The following is a 15,235-nucleotide window of genomic DNA, read 5'->3' on the forward strand; positions in this document are numbered from 1 at the left end:
CAAGCTCATGGGGGAATCTAGAACTAGAGGGCATCATTTCTGAATAAGGGGTCGCCCATTTAAAAAGGAGGAATTTCTTCTCTCAGAGGTTCGTGAATCTTTGGAATTCTCTTCCCCAGAGAGCTGTGGAGGCTGGGTCTTTGAATATATTTAAGATGGAGAGAGACAGATTTTTGAGTGATAAGGGAGTCAAGGGTTATGGGGAGCAGGCAGAGAAGTAGAGTTGAGTCCATGATCAGATCAGCCGTGATCTTATTGAATGGCGGAGCAGGCTTGAGGGGCCAAATGGCCTACTCCTGCTCCTTTTTCTTATGTTCTTATAAGCTCTTCTTCAAATTAGTGCCATGGGACCTTTTACACCCATCGAAGCTAGGGAAGCTAGGCTTCAGCTTAGCATCTCATCTGAAAGACGGCACCTCTGACAGTGCAACACACATCAGCACTGCACTGCAGAGTCAGCCTAGATTATGTGCTCAAGTCCATCGTGGGGCTTGAACCCAAGATGTTCTAACCAAGGGGTTAGAAGCCAAACGGACAATCATACCAGGAATTTCTGTCAATCTCCCGCCATTTCGCCAAGGTTTTTGCCTACGTTACGGCAGGAGATCGCCAAGGAAATTCACACCCTTAAGCTTGAAATAACATCCAACTTCCAAACTCGAAGGTCTTTTCACCTAGATCAGCAATGAGGGTAGAAGAACAAACATGAGTCCTTTCAAGGTACAAGCCTTTCCCGTCCACCAAAAGACTTTCCAATCCAGCCCTCCCACCTAATGCTGCCATGTCCCCACTGACAGTCTCACTTGTTCACACCTCTCTCTGGTTCCCTGCCCATTTGCAATCTATATGTTCTGCAGCAGCAGAGATCGAGCAACTGTGGTAACTGTCAGGGAGAGAGTTTGGTAAAACATTAAGTTCAGTGCTTTCAGCGCATCCTATTGCTGTAGTATCTCTCTACCCTTTTCCAGCAGCAGTAGAATTGGGGAGGAATGTGCACCGTCAAGAATGTAGACATTTGAAAACAAAGGATGAAGCACGCTGACTATCCTGAGGGTTCCGTCTTCCTATCACTCTTGCCCGCATGCTTCCATCTGAAAGGAGGTGTGAGGTATTCGGAAACAATCTTTCACTTCACCTGGATCACTGAATACAATATCAGCCACAGGCAGCAATGGGTTTACATTAACAAAGCCAGTTAATTGGCCAGCTTGACAACAGTGTGAAGGGCTCGAGAGGCATAAAACTGACTGGTGCTGTGAAAGATGAATTGCTGGATAGCCCTGTTTGGATAACAACCTTCACCGCAGCCTGTGACAGGAAGATATACACAGCTTAAATGCCCTTTAGTCCTAAATGCTGTTAAAGGACATATCTGTATATCTTCCCATCTCTGAAACCTCCCCCAGCCCTGCAACTCTCTGAGAAACATAGAAACATAGAAAATAGGTGCAGGAGTAGGCCATTCGGCCCTTCTAGCCTGCACCGCCATTCAATGAGTTCATGGCTGAACAGGCAACTTCAGTACCCCATTCCTGCTTTCTTGCCGTACCCCTTGATCCTCCTAGTATTAAGGACTTCATCTAACTCCTTTTTGAATATATTTAGTGAATTGACCTCAACAACTTTCTGTGGTAGAGAATTCCACAGGTTCACCACTCTCTGGGTGAAGAAGTTTCTCCTCATCTCAGTCCTAAATGGCTTACCCCTTATCCTCAGACTGTGACCCCTGGTTCTGGACTTCCCCAACATTGGGAACATTCTTCCTGCATCTAACCTGTTTGAACCCATCAGAATTTTAAACGTTTCTATGAGGTCCCCTCTCATTCTTCTGAACTCCAGTGAATACAAGCCCAGTTGATCCAGTCTTTCTTGATAGGTCAGTCCCGCCATCCCGGGAATCAATCTGGTGAACCTTCGCTGCACTCCCTCAATAGCAAGAATGTCCTTCCTCAAGTTAGGAGACCAAAACTGTACACAATACTCCAGGTGTGGCCTCACCAAGATCCTGTACAACTGTAGCAACACCTCCCTGCCCCTGTACTCAAATCCTCTTGCAATGAAGGCCAACATGCCATTTGCTTTCTTAACCGCCTGCTGTACCTGCATGCCAACCTTCAATGACTGATGTACCATGACACCCAGGTCTCGTTGCACCTCCCCTTTTCCTAATCTGTCACCATTCAGATAATAGTCTGTCTCTCTGTTTTTACCACCAAAGTGGATAACCTCACATTTATCCACATTATACTTCATCTGCCATGCATTTGCCCACTCACCTAACCTATCCAAGTCACTCTGCAGCCTCATAGCATCCTCCTCACAGCTCACACTGCCACCCAACTTAGTGTCATCCGCAAATTTGGAGATACTACATTTAATCCCCTCATCTAAATCATTAATGTACAGTGTAAACAGCTGGGGCCCCAGCACAGAACCTTGCGGTACCCCACTAGTCACTGCCTGCCATTCTGAAAAGTACCCATTTACTCCTACTCTTTGCTTCCTGTCTGACAACCAGTTCTCAAACCATGTCAGCACACTACCCCCAATCCCATGTGCTTTAACTTTGCACATTAATCTCTTGTGTGGGACCTTGTCAAAAGCCTTCTGAAAGTCCAAATATATCACATCAACTGGTTCTCCCTTGTCCACTCTACTGGAAACATCCTCAAAAAATTCCAGAAGATTTGTCAAGCATGATTTCCCTTTCACAAATCCATGCTGACTTGGACCTATCATGTCACCTCTTTCCAAATGCGCTGCTATGACATCCTTAATAATTGATTCCATCATTTTACCCACTACCGATGTCAGGCTGACCGGTCTATAATTCCCTGTTTTCTCTCTCCCTCCTTTTTTAAAAAGTGGGGTTACATTGGCTACCCTCCACTCGATAGGAACTGATCCAGAGTCAATGGAATGTTGGAAAATGATTGTCAATGCATCCGCTATTTCCAAGGCCACCTCCTTAAGTACTCTGGGATGCAGTCCATCAGGCCCTGGGGATTTATCGGCCTTCAATCCCATCAATTTCCCCAACACAATTTCCCGACTAATAAGGATTTCCCTCAGTTCCTCCTTCTTATTAGACCCTCTGACCCCTTTTATATCCGGAAGGTTGTTTGTGTCCTCCTTAGTGAATACCGAACCAAAGTACTTGTTCAATTGGTCCGCCATTTCTTTGTTCCCCGTTATAACTTCCCCTGATTCTGACTGCAGGGGATCTACGTTTGTCTTTACTAACCTTTTTCTCTTTGCATATCTATAGAAACTTTTGCAATCCGTCTTAATGTTCCCTGAAAGCTTCTTCTCGTACTCCATTTTCCCTGCCCAAATCAAACTCTTTGTCCTCCTCTGCTGAGTTCTAAATTTCTCCCAGTCCCCGGGTTCGCTGCTATTTCTGGCCAATTTGTATGCCACTTCCTTGGCTTTAATACTATCCCTGATTTCCCTTGATAGCCACGGTTGAGCCACCTTTCCTTTTTTATTTTTACGCCAGACAGGAATGTACAATTGTTGTAGTTCATCCATGCGGTCTCTAAATGTCTGTCATTGCCCATCCACAGTCAACCCCTTAAGTATCATTCGCCAATCTATCCTAGCCAATTCATGCCTCATACCTTCAAAGTTACCCTTCTTTAAGTTCTGGACCATGGTCTCTGAATTAACTGTTTCATTCTCCATCCTAATGCAGAATTCCACCATATTATGGTCACTCTTCCCCAAGGGGCCTCGCACAACGAGATTGCTGATTAATCCTCTCTCATTACACAACACCCAGTCTAAGATGGCCTCCCCCCTAGTTGGTTCCTTGACATATTGGTCTAGAAAACCATCTCTTATGCACTCCAGGAAATCCTTCTCCACTGTATTGCTTCCAGTTTGGTTAGCCCAATCTATGTGCATATTAAAGTCACCCATTATAACTGCTGCACCTTTATTGCATGCACCCCTAATTTCCTGTTTGATGCCCTCCCCAACATCACTACTACTGTTTGGAGGTCTGTACACAACTCCCACTAACGTTTTTTGCCCTTTGGTGTTCTGCAGCTCTACCCATATAGATTCCACATCATCCAAGCTAATGTCCTTCCTAACTATTGCATTAATCTCCTCCTTAACCAGCAATGCTACCCCACCTCCTTTTCCTTTTATTCTATCCTTCCTGAATGTTGAATACCCCTGGATGTCGAGTTCCCAGACCTGATCATTCTGGAGCCACGTCTCTGTAATCCCAATCACATCATATTTGTTAACATCTATTCGCACAGTTAATTCATCCACCTTATTGTGGATACTCCTTGCATTAAGACACAAAGCCTTCAGGCTTGTTTTTTTAACACCCTTTTTCCTTTTAGAACTCCGCATTCCTTCAATTCTGGCCTCTTGGGCATCCCGGACTTCCTTCCCCCAACCATTGTCGGCCGTGCCTTTGGTTGCCTCGGCTCTAACCTCTGAAAGTCCGTCCTTAAATCTCTCCACCTCTCTCTCCTCCTATAAGACATACCTTATCACCTACCTCCTTGGATAAGCTTTTGGTTATCTGTTCGAATGTCACTTTTTCTGGTTTTGGTGCCAATATTTTTGTCTGATTACACACTTGTGAAGCACCTGGGGATGGTTTATTCCATTGCTATATAAATGCAACATGTTATGGTTGTTGTTATAGGAACATAAGAATAGGAGGCCATTCAGCCCCTCAAGCCTGTTCCACCATTCAATTAGATCATGGCAGTCCTGCACCTCAACCCCATTTACCCACCTTTGCTCCATATCCTTCGATACCCTTATCCAACAAATCTATCGATCTCAGTCTTGAAAATTTCAATTGACCCCCAGCATCAGCAGCCTTTTGGGGGAAAGAATTACAGATTTCTAATACCCTTTGTGCAAAGAAACATTTACTGGTGTATCGCGCTGGTTCTTTGTTAGCCTGTTTTACAGCCTAGAATGGCTTGCTGTGGCAGTCTGGGACGTGACATTTTGCGTAGAGCACCTCCTGCCGTCAACATCATACATTTCAACTCCCATGACATTGTAAAGGAGGGGCGTTGCAATTTAGGGTAAAAGTTTCACTCTGCTGGCTCCTGGTACACGCTGGGGGCGCATATCGGAAAATTGCAAACTGCAAATGGACGCAAAATCATAGACTGGGAGTGAGCAGTTTCACGGTTGGCAATCCCAGCGTACACCAGGTGTCAGCACACCTTTACACCCTAATATCCTCACATCATAATGTCAACTGGGTGACTATAACCTACTTAATGAGTGAGGCATCGGTGCTAAATATAACAAGGGCTAATTGTCGGGTCAATACGTGCACCAATATCTCACTTTAAATATTCCATGCACTTTGACCTTCCTTGCAGCAGCCCACTGATAGGTAAAATTGTGCAATACTCACGCAGTTCATCGAAATGGGTCTGAATCCCCTCAGAACCTGGAATGGAGCAGACAAGTCGGGCCTTCAGGAAGGTGCTCCATTTGTTGACCAGGCTGCGTTGACCGCCAATGTCATTCTGCGGGAAACAAACAGCTCCGTGAGCTGGGCACCGCGTCCACATAATGCCCCCAGACTGACCGTCCAGCCTGCCCCCAGACTGACCATCTGGCCTGCCCCCAGACTGACCATCTGGCCTGACCCCAGACTGACCATCTCGCCTGCCCCCAGACTGACCCTCTCGCCTGCCCCCAGACTGACCGTCTCTCCTGCCCCCAGACTGACCGTCTCTCCGGCCCCCAGACTGACCATCTCTCTGGCCCCTAGACTGACCGTCTCTCTGGCCCCCAGACTGATCATCTCTCCAGACCCCAGACTGACCGTCTCTCCTGCCCCCAGACTGACCGTCTCTCCTGCCCCCAGACTGACCGTCTGGCCCCCAGACTGACCGTCCCTCCTGTCCTCAGACTGGTCATCTGGCTGCCAGACTGACTGTCTCTCCTGCTCCCAGACTGACCGTCTCTCCCGCCCTCAGACTGGTCGTCTGGCCTGCCCTCAGAATGCAAGCAAGAGCACAATTTTGTGATCTAACAGGGCATCTTGGAAAGAATTCTAAATGCTTAGCAGTACAGCAGGTTCAAATGTGAAAATACTCAAATGGAGCAGGGCTAATTTCAGGGAGTTGAAAAGGGATCTGGCCCAAGTGGATTGGGATCACAGATTGGCAGATAAAAATAAGCAATGGGAGGCCTTCAAGGAGGAGATGATTTGGGTGCACATTGGGGTAGAGCATGGACTGCAGCAGTTCAAGAAGGCGGCTCAACACCACCTTCTCAAGGGCAATTAGGAATGGGCAATAAATGCTGGCCTTGTCAGCGACGCCCACATCCCATGAATGAATAATAAAAAAAGGGCAGATTAGGGACCAAAAAGGAGATGTTCTTGTAGAAGCAAAGGGCATGGCTGAAGTATTAAATGAGTACTTTATATGTATTTTTACTAAAGAGGATGTTGCTAATGTAGTAGTAAAGAGGAGGTAGTAGAGAAATTGGATAGGATAAAAATAGATAACGAGTAAGTACTTAAAAGGTTGGCAGTGCTCAATGTATAGAAGTCATGATGGGATGCATCCTCGGTTACTGAGGGAAGTAAGGGTGGAAATTGAAATAGCTTTGGCCACAATTTTCCAATCCTCCTTGTATTGCCAGAGGACTGGGGGATAACAAAATGTTATACCCCTTTTCAAAAAAGGGGAGGGAGATAAATCTGGCAACTACTGGCCAGTCAGTTTAACGTCAGTAGTGGGGAAACTTTGAGGCATTACTCTGGGACAAAATTTCATAGAGCAGAGAAGGTTAAGGGGAGATTTAATTGAGGTGTTCAAAACCATGAACGGTTTAGATAGAGTAAAAAAGGAGAAACTGTTTCCAGAGGCAAAAAGGTAGGTTACCAGAGGACACACATTTAAGGTGATGGGCAAAAAAAGCAGAGGTGATACGAGGAAACATTTTCTTACACCGCAAGTTGATCTGGAATGCACTGCCTGAAAGGGTGGTGGAAGCAGATTCAATAGTAACTTTCAAAATGGAGTTGAATAAATACCTGAAGGGGAAAAATACAGGACTATGGGGAAAGAGCAGAGGAGTGGGACTAATTGGATAGCTGTACCAAAGAGCCGGCATAGAGATGATGGGTTGAATGGCCTCCTTCTGTGTAGCATGATTCAAGGATTCTAAGAATACACCAGTTTCGAGTGGGTACAGCCCAACCCATAAAGCTGTCCGGAATACAACACCAGTCAGCACTGAATTGACAATCTCAGTCAGGTGGGCTGTTGTGAAAATTGGGAAATGCTGCAACGATGCAGAAAAATGTGTTCATTCTCAGGTCGAGGTTAAGTTGTGTTATCAGATCGGAGTAGAGGGAGCTCTAGTCTGTATCTAAGTTGTGCCATGCATGTCCCAGGTGTACTTGAAGCTACACTGGGTAAAAGAAAGTGAGGGTATCCCTTTCCCTAACACTTACATTGACAAGCACAATGATTCAACAAAAAACATAGACCTAAAGCGTTTTCAGCCAGAGACCTGCCCTTTCTCGGCTGTGTATTTACAATATTTGTTTTTATTTCCGGTTTCTGGCAATTACAGTCTTTTTATTGCTGAAGGTGATTTATTTTACAGGAAGATATTTAATAACCTGCTTCTGATGCATCTGGGAAGGGCTTGAGATTTTTAAAAACATGTTAACTCTCCCCTTTTGAATGTTCTGCTGAAAGTTTGGGCCTCACACATTATCCAGCATTGCCTATTAAACCTTGGGCTGATTGGAAGCACTTTCCAGTTGGAATCACTATTTAGTGATTAGATAGTGGGTGCTGGGGACCAAGTCTATTTTTTTTCCCCTCCCTACAACAGGGGTATGAGGTGTAGATGCCAAACTCGGAGGGTCAGTGAAATCAAAGGAAGCAGTTCAGAAACTGCAGAATGAGTTAGACGTGATATGTAAGTGGGCAGAACAATTGTAAAGCAGTGCACAGAGGAAGGGGAAATGGGCAATATATGTAGGCCATGAATGGTGAAATGGGTAAGGATAGCAAGCCTATAAGTCTTAGTGGACACAACTCGTAACATGCCCAACCAACACAGAGCAACAATCAAGAAAGCCAATGGAATGTTGAACTACATGGGCAAAACAGCAGAATAGAAGGCAGAGGAGTTTGTGACCAAACTATACAGAGCTCTGGTCAGCCCACACCTTGAATACCGGGTCCAGTTCTGGTTGCCAAAATAAATAGTGAGACATTCAAGTTCTGGAGGCAATGCAGAGAAGAGGAATGAGGCTGATCCTGAATGTCGGGGGTCTGAGTTCTGAGGAAGAACGTGGGATTTTCAGCATGGAAAGGAGGCGTCCGAGCTGTGATCTTAGAGTTATATAAGGTTGTTAAGGCTATGGTTAATAGTAAATCCCATAAGGGTAATTGGGGATGGGCAATAAATGCTGGCCTTGCCAGTGATGCCCACATCCCATGAACGAATAAAAAAAAATGAACAAGGTAACACGGGTTCAAAGGTCAATTTAAGATTTAAGACTGCTATTAATGAAGTTCTTTAAATAAAGAGTGATCAAAATATGGAAGAGACTTCTAGATAGAGTATTGGAGGCAAAATCATTTTAGACACAATAGATTGTTGCAATGGGAAATATGTTGGATTGTTCTGAGTGGATGAACTAGAATCGGTATAGATGGTCTTCCTCATTTATAGAAACATAGAAACATAGAAAATACGTACAGCAGTAGGCCATTCAGCCCTTTGAGCCTGCACCACCGTTCAATAAGATCATGGCGGATCATTCCCTCAATACCCCTTTCCTGCTTTCTCTCCATACCCCTTGATCCCTTTAGCCGTAAGAGCCATATCTAACTCCCTCTTGAATATATCCAATGAACTGGCATCAATAAATCTCTGCGGCAGGGAATTCCACAGGTTAACAACTCTCTGAGTGAAGCAGTTTCTCCTCAACTCAGTCCTAAATAGCCTACCCCTTATTCTAAGACTGTGTCCCCTGGTTCTGGACTTCCCCAACATCGGAAACATTCTACCCGCATCTAACCTGTCCCGTCCCGTCAGAATCTTATATGTTTCTATGAGATCCCCTCTCATCCTTCTAAACTCCAATGTATAACGGCCCAGTTGATCCAGTCTCTCCTCATATGTCAGTCCTGCCATCCCGGGAATCAGTCTGGTGAACCTTCGCTGCACTCCCTTAATAGCAAGAAAGTCCTTCCTCAGATTAGGAGACCAAAACTGAACACAATATTCCAGGTGAGGCCTCACCAAGACCCTGTACAACTGCAGGAAGACCTCCTTGCTCCTATACTCAAATCCCCTAGCTATGAAGGCCAACACCGTTTGCCTTCTTCATTGCCTGCTGTACCTGTATGCCAACTTTCAAGGACTGATGAACCATGACACTCAGGTCTCATTGCACCTCCCCTTTTCCTAATCTGCCACCATTCAGATAATATTCTGTCTTCGCGTTTTTGCCCCCAAAGTGGATAACCTCACATTTATCCACATTATACTGCATCTGCCATGCATTTGCCCACTGACCTAACCTGTCCAAGTCACCCTGCAGCCTCTTAGCGTCCCCCTCAAAGCTCATACCGCCACCCAGTTTAATGTCATCTGCAAACTTGGAGATACTACACTCAATTCCTTCATCCAAATCATTGATACATATTGTAAATAGCTGGGGTCCTAGCACTGAGCCCTGCGGCACTCCACTAGTAACTGCCTGCCATTCTAAAAAGGACCTGTTTATCCCAACTCTCTGCTTCCTGTCTGCCAACCAGTTCTCTATCCACTTCAGTATATTACCCCCAATACCATGTGCTTTGATTTTGCACACCAATTTCTTGTGTGGGACCTTGTCAAAAGCCTTTTAAAAGTCCAAATACACCACATCCACTGGTTCTCCCTAGTTACATCCTCAAAAAATTCTAGAAGATTTGTCAAGCATGATTTCCCCTTCATAAATCCATGCTGACTTGGACCGATCCTGTCACTGCTTTCCAAATGCACTGCTATTTCATCCTTAATAATTGATTCCAACATTTTCCCCACTACTGATGTCAGGCTAACCAGTCTATAATTACCCGCTTTCTCTCTCTCTCCCTTTTTTAAAAGTGGTGTTACATTAGCTACCCTCCAGCCCATAGGAACTGATCCAGAGTCGATAGACTGTTGGAAAATGATCACCAATGCATCCACTAGTTCTAGGGTCACTTCCTTAAGTACTCTGGGATGCAGACTATCAGGCCCCGGGATTTATCGGCCTTCAATCCCATCAATTTCCCTAACACAATTTCCCGCCTAATAAGGATATCCTTCAGTTCCTCCTTCTCACTAGACCCTCGTTCCCCGAGTATTTCCGGAAGGTTATTTGTGTCTTCCATCGTGAAGACAGAACCAAAGCATTTGTTCAATTGGTCTGCCATTTCTTTGTTCCCCATTATAAATTCACCTGAATCCGACTGCAAGGGACCTACGTTTGTCTTCACTAATCTTTTTCTCTTCACATATCTATAGAAGCTTTTGCAGTCAGTTTTTATTTTCCCGGCTTCTTCTCGTACTCTATTTTCCCCCTCTTAATTAAACCCTTTGTCCTCCTCTGCTGAATTCTAAATTTCTCCCAGTTCTCAGGTTTGCTGCTTCTGCTGGCCAATTTATATGTCTCTTCCTTGGATTTAACACTATCCTTAATTTCCCTTGTTAGCCATGGTTGAGCCACCTTCCCCGTTTTATTTTTACTCCAGACAGGGATGTACAATTGCTGAAGTTCATCCATGTGATCTTTAAATGTTTGCCATTGCCTATCCACCTTCAACCCTTTAAGTATCACTAGCCAGTCTATTCTAGCCAATTCACACCTCAAACCATCGAAGTTACCTTTCCTTAAGTTCAGGACCCTAGTTTCTGAATTAACTGTGTCACTCTCCATCTTAATAAAGAATTCTACCATGTTACCTCGCACAACAAGATTGCAAATTAATCCTTTCTCATTACACATCACCCAGTGTAGGATGGTCAGCTCTCTAGTTGGTTCCTCGACATATTGGTGTAGAAAACCATCCCTAATACACTCCAGGAAATCCTCCTCCACCGCATTTCTACCAATTTGGTTAGCCCAATCAATATGTAGATTAAAGTCACCCATGATAACTGCTTTATTGCATGCATCCCTAATTTCTTGTTTGATGCTGTCCCCAACCTTACTACTACTGTTTGGTGGTCTGTACAAATCTCCCACTAGCGTTTTCTGTAGCTCCACCCATACCGATTTCACATCATCCAAGCTAATGTCCTTTCTTACTATTGCATTAATTTCCTCTTTAACCAGCAATGCCACCCCGCCTCCTTTTCCTTTCTGTCTATCCTTCCTAAATGTTGAATACCCCTGGATGTTGAGTTCCCAACCTTGGTCACCCTGGAGCCATGCCTCCGTGATGCCAATTACAGCATACCCGTTAACTGCTATCTACGTAGTTAATTCGTCCACCTTATTCCGAATACTCCTCGCATTGAGGCACAGGCTTGTCTTTCTAACACACTTTGCCTCTTTAGAATTTTGGTGTAAAGTGGCCCTTTTTAGTTTTTGCCTTAGGTTTCTCTGCCCTCCACATTTACTTTTCTTCTTTCTATCTTTTGCTTCTGCCCCCATTCTACTCCCCTCTGTCTCCCTGCATAGGTTCCCATCCCCCTGCCATATTAGTTTAACTCCTCCCCAACAGCACTAGCAAACACTCCCCCTAGGACATTGGTTCCGGTCCTGCCCAGGTGCAGACCGTCCATTTTGTACTGGTCCCACCTCCCCAAGAACTGGTTCCAATGTCCCAGGAATTTGAATCCCTCCCTTCTGCACCACTGCTCAAGCCACGTATTCATCTGAGCTATCCTACGATTCCTACTCTGACTAGCACGTGGCACTGGTAACAATCCTGAGATTACTACTTTTGAAGTCCTACTTTTTAATTTAGCTCCTAGCTCCCTAAATTCGACTCGTAGGACCTCATCCTGTTTTTTACCTATATCGTTGGTACCTATATGCGCCACGACAACTGGCTGTTCACCCTCCCTTTTCAGAATGTCCTGCACCCGCTCCAAGACGTCCTTGGCTCTTGCACCAGGGAGGCAACATACAATCCTGGCGTCTCGATTACGGCCGCAGAAACATTTATCTATTCCCCTTACAATCGAATCCCCTATCACTATAGCTCTCCCACTTATTTTCCTGCCCTCCTGTGCAGCAGAGCCACCCACTGTGCCATGAACTTGGCTGCTGCTGCCCTCCCCTGATGAGTCATCCCCCTCAACAGTACCCAAAGTGGTGTATCTGTTTTGCAGGGGGATGACCACAGGGGACCCCTGCACTACCTTCCTTACATTGCTCTTCCTGTTGGTCATCCATTCCCTATCTGGCTGTGTACCCTTTATCTGGGGTAAGACCAACTCACTAAACGTGCTATTCACGTCATTCTCAGCATCGTGCATGCTCCAGAGTGAATCCACCCACAGCTCCAGTGCCGCAATGCGGTCCATCAGGAGCTGCAGGCGGATACACTTCCCGCACACATAGTCGTCAGGGACACTGAAAGCGTCCTTGACTTCCCATATAGTATAGGAGGAATATCATGTGATCTGGTGAACTGGAACACACCTTCTCCCAGCCTGACTAACTCAGTAGAGATATGGGATTGAACCCAGTATGCAAGATCTGGCTCCCCATCACTTAGCAACTGATCATTCTAAATCTCATTAGCAGCAAAACTCACTGTGAAGTGTGGGATGTCGCTACAAAGCCACTGGACACAGAAGCAGAAATGTGAATCAATGCACATCTTCCTGCACAGTCGGTCTGGCTCACTTCCATTCACAGCTGTTCCCCCTTACCTTGCAAACCCGAGCCACTCTCGAGTAGACCACCTTTCCGTTATCGCTGTCCATCTCCTGAGCGCGCTCAGTGAAAAACAGGTACACTTTGTCGTCCTCTTCATTGCTGCTCTCCGCGATTGCATGGACCTTCACGAACCTGGGGTCTGAGGAGCAGTGGAGAGAATCAAACCAAGTGCAGATCATTTCACATGCACAGTTAGATGGAGATAAAGGAGCAGCCTGAGGTTTGGTTCCCTCTGTGCACCCGACTGCTCTGTCGGCAGTGTCGGCATTTTGTAAGTGTCAACAAAAACTTGAATCCACACCAACTCTACCCGTTCGAGTCCAGCATAACTATGACTGGTTATGTTTTTTTAATTAATGACAGAAGACTAAGGGCTGAAAATTAAATCGAAGGTGGGGAGGGTGCGGGGGCTGGACAGAGTTCTGAAAATCAGGAGGAACGGATTTCCCTCGGGCCCTGCTGAATTTAAATGCGGGACCTGATTAGTATTTTTTGTGTCTGTTTCCCGGCCGCAGCCCGTCAGATCCAGCCAGGCTGACTGTACCACAGGTGGGCCTCTGGCACCAGGCCGCAGCATGGGAACGGAGAGGAGGGATGGAGGGATTGTGGGACTCGGGGGGAGATTGGAAGGGTTGGGAGGAGAGATTGGAAGGGTCGGGGGGGGAGAGATCGGAAGGTCGGGAGGGAGATCGAAAGGGTCAGGGGGAGAGATCGGCGGGGTTGGGGGTGGGGGAGAGGGAGATCGGAAGTGTCATGTATGCAACCTTATGTAACCAGTATTACACCGCCACCAGAGGGTGTACCTGTTGGAGTCCCAAGGGATCCCAGCATCCCTTGGGAGCACTGTATATAAGCAGGCCTCCCATGCTGTATCAACGCTCTGGAGTTTGAATAAAGAGATTAAGGTCACACTTACTCATGTCTACAGTACTCAGGTACATTACTTTATTATGAGCATAACAGGAAGGGTCAGGGGGAGAGATCGGCAGGGTCGGGAGGGGGTGATCGGCAGGGGAGAGCTGGGAGAGATCGGAAGGGTCAGTGGCATGGGGGGGAGGAGGGGAGGAGGCAGTAGCGATCGTAAGTTCGGGGGGGGGGGGGGGGGTTTGCGTCCGATAGCAGGCGGTTAGGTGAAGCAAGTAGACTGGATCCATCAGGTAAGTGGAAAGGCACTTAATTGCTGGATCCAGCAGTCCTCGTCTCCCTTTAGCCACCAGGTTTCCCGAGGCCCGGAAAACTTGGCCGCCTGCGTTCCATTTAAAATGGTGGTTAAATACAAGGCACGCAGTCTCAGTATAATTAAACTTCCAACCCGCCTCCTGCGAGCAGGTTGGTTGCCCCTGCCCCAGTAAAACCGGATGTGGGCAGTTTGGAGGCGGGTTAGGGTCGGGATTCAGATTTTTAACATTTTAACATCCCACCCGATCCAAACCCACCTGTTTTTGGGGATTAAAATTCCCCCCAAACTGTTCTATTGTCTGGTGATATCAGAGTTGTTAAAAGCCAACTGGAATATCTCTGCAATGCTAACATGTCTACACATTGTCACTCAGGTTAAAGCTGCAGAATCATAGAATGATGCAGCACAGACTCAGGCTATTCGGCCTATCATGCCTGTGTCGGCTCTTTAAAAGAGCTATACAATCAGTCCCACTCCCTGCATAGTCCTGCAATTTGTCCCCCTTTTCGAGCAATCTCTAGTATAAAAGGGACCCTCCCCACTCCCCAGAGCTCAAAGCTTCAGGCTGCTGTCCATCAGTGTAGCATGGCACCATACGGGATTAGATGACTAAATTGGAAAAGTCTGATGGGATGCACTGCCTGACAGGGTGGTGGATACAGATTCAACAGTGGCCTTTCAAAGGGAATTGGGTAAATACTTGAAGGAGAAAAAATTGCAGGACTTTGAGAAAAGAGCGGGGGAGTGGGACTAACTGGATTGCTCTTGAAAGAGCGGTGCAGACTGGATGGGCCGAATGGCCTCCTTCTGTGCTCCTATGATTCTATATGATGCAGGATACCCTCAAAGCCTCCCTGATAAAGTACAACATCCCCACCAACACCTGGGAGTCCCTGGCCAAAGACCGCCCTAAGTGGAGGAAGAGCATCCGGGAGGGCGCTGAGCACCTCGAGTCTTGTCGTCAAGAGCATGCAGAAACCAAGCGCAGGCAGCGAAAGGAGCGTGCGGCAAACCAGTCCCACCCACCCTTTCCTTCAACAATTGTCCCGCCTGTGACAGAGACTGTAATTCCTGTATTGGACTGTTCAGCCACCTAAGAACTCACTTTGAGAGTGGAAGCAAGTCTTCCTCAATTTCGAGGGACTGTCTATGATGAT

General features: G+C 46.4%; 2 protein-coding genes across 3 annotated transcripts in view; one reads left to right on the top strand and one right to left on the bottom strand.

The window, feature by feature from the left end:
• The window catches only part of zmynd10 (zinc finger, MYND-type containing 10), a 296,351-nt gene that overhangs the window by 70,402 nt on the left and 210,714 nt on the right, over positions 1-15,235 (top strand). The gene's annotated exons all lie outside the window — the stretch shown is intronic.
• The window catches only part of sema3h (sema domain, immunoglobulin domain (Ig), short basic domain, secreted, (semaphorin) 3H), a 190,378-nt gene that overhangs the window by 41,732 nt on the left and 133,411 nt on the right, over positions 1-15,235 (bottom strand). For both annotated transcript variants that reach the window (XM_070895738.1, XM_070895737.1), the window contains exons 7-8: positions 12,892-13,037; positions 5,405-5,519 (exon numbers count right to left, since the gene is read on the bottom strand). In XM_070895738.1, coding sequence (XP_070751839.1) covers positions 5,405-5,519; positions 12,892-13,037 — 261 coding nt within the window. The remainder of the gene's footprint in view (positions 1-5,404; positions 5,520-12,891; positions 13,038-15,235) is intronic.

This window comes from Pristiophorus japonicus, chromosome 12 (genome assembly GCF_044704955.1).
Source record: "Pristiophorus japonicus isolate sPriJap1 chromosome 12, sPriJap1.hap1, whole genome shotgun sequence".
Classification (NCBI taxonomy): domain Eukaryota; kingdom Metazoa; phylum Chordata; class Chondrichthyes; family Pristiophoridae; genus Pristiophorus; species Pristiophorus japonicus.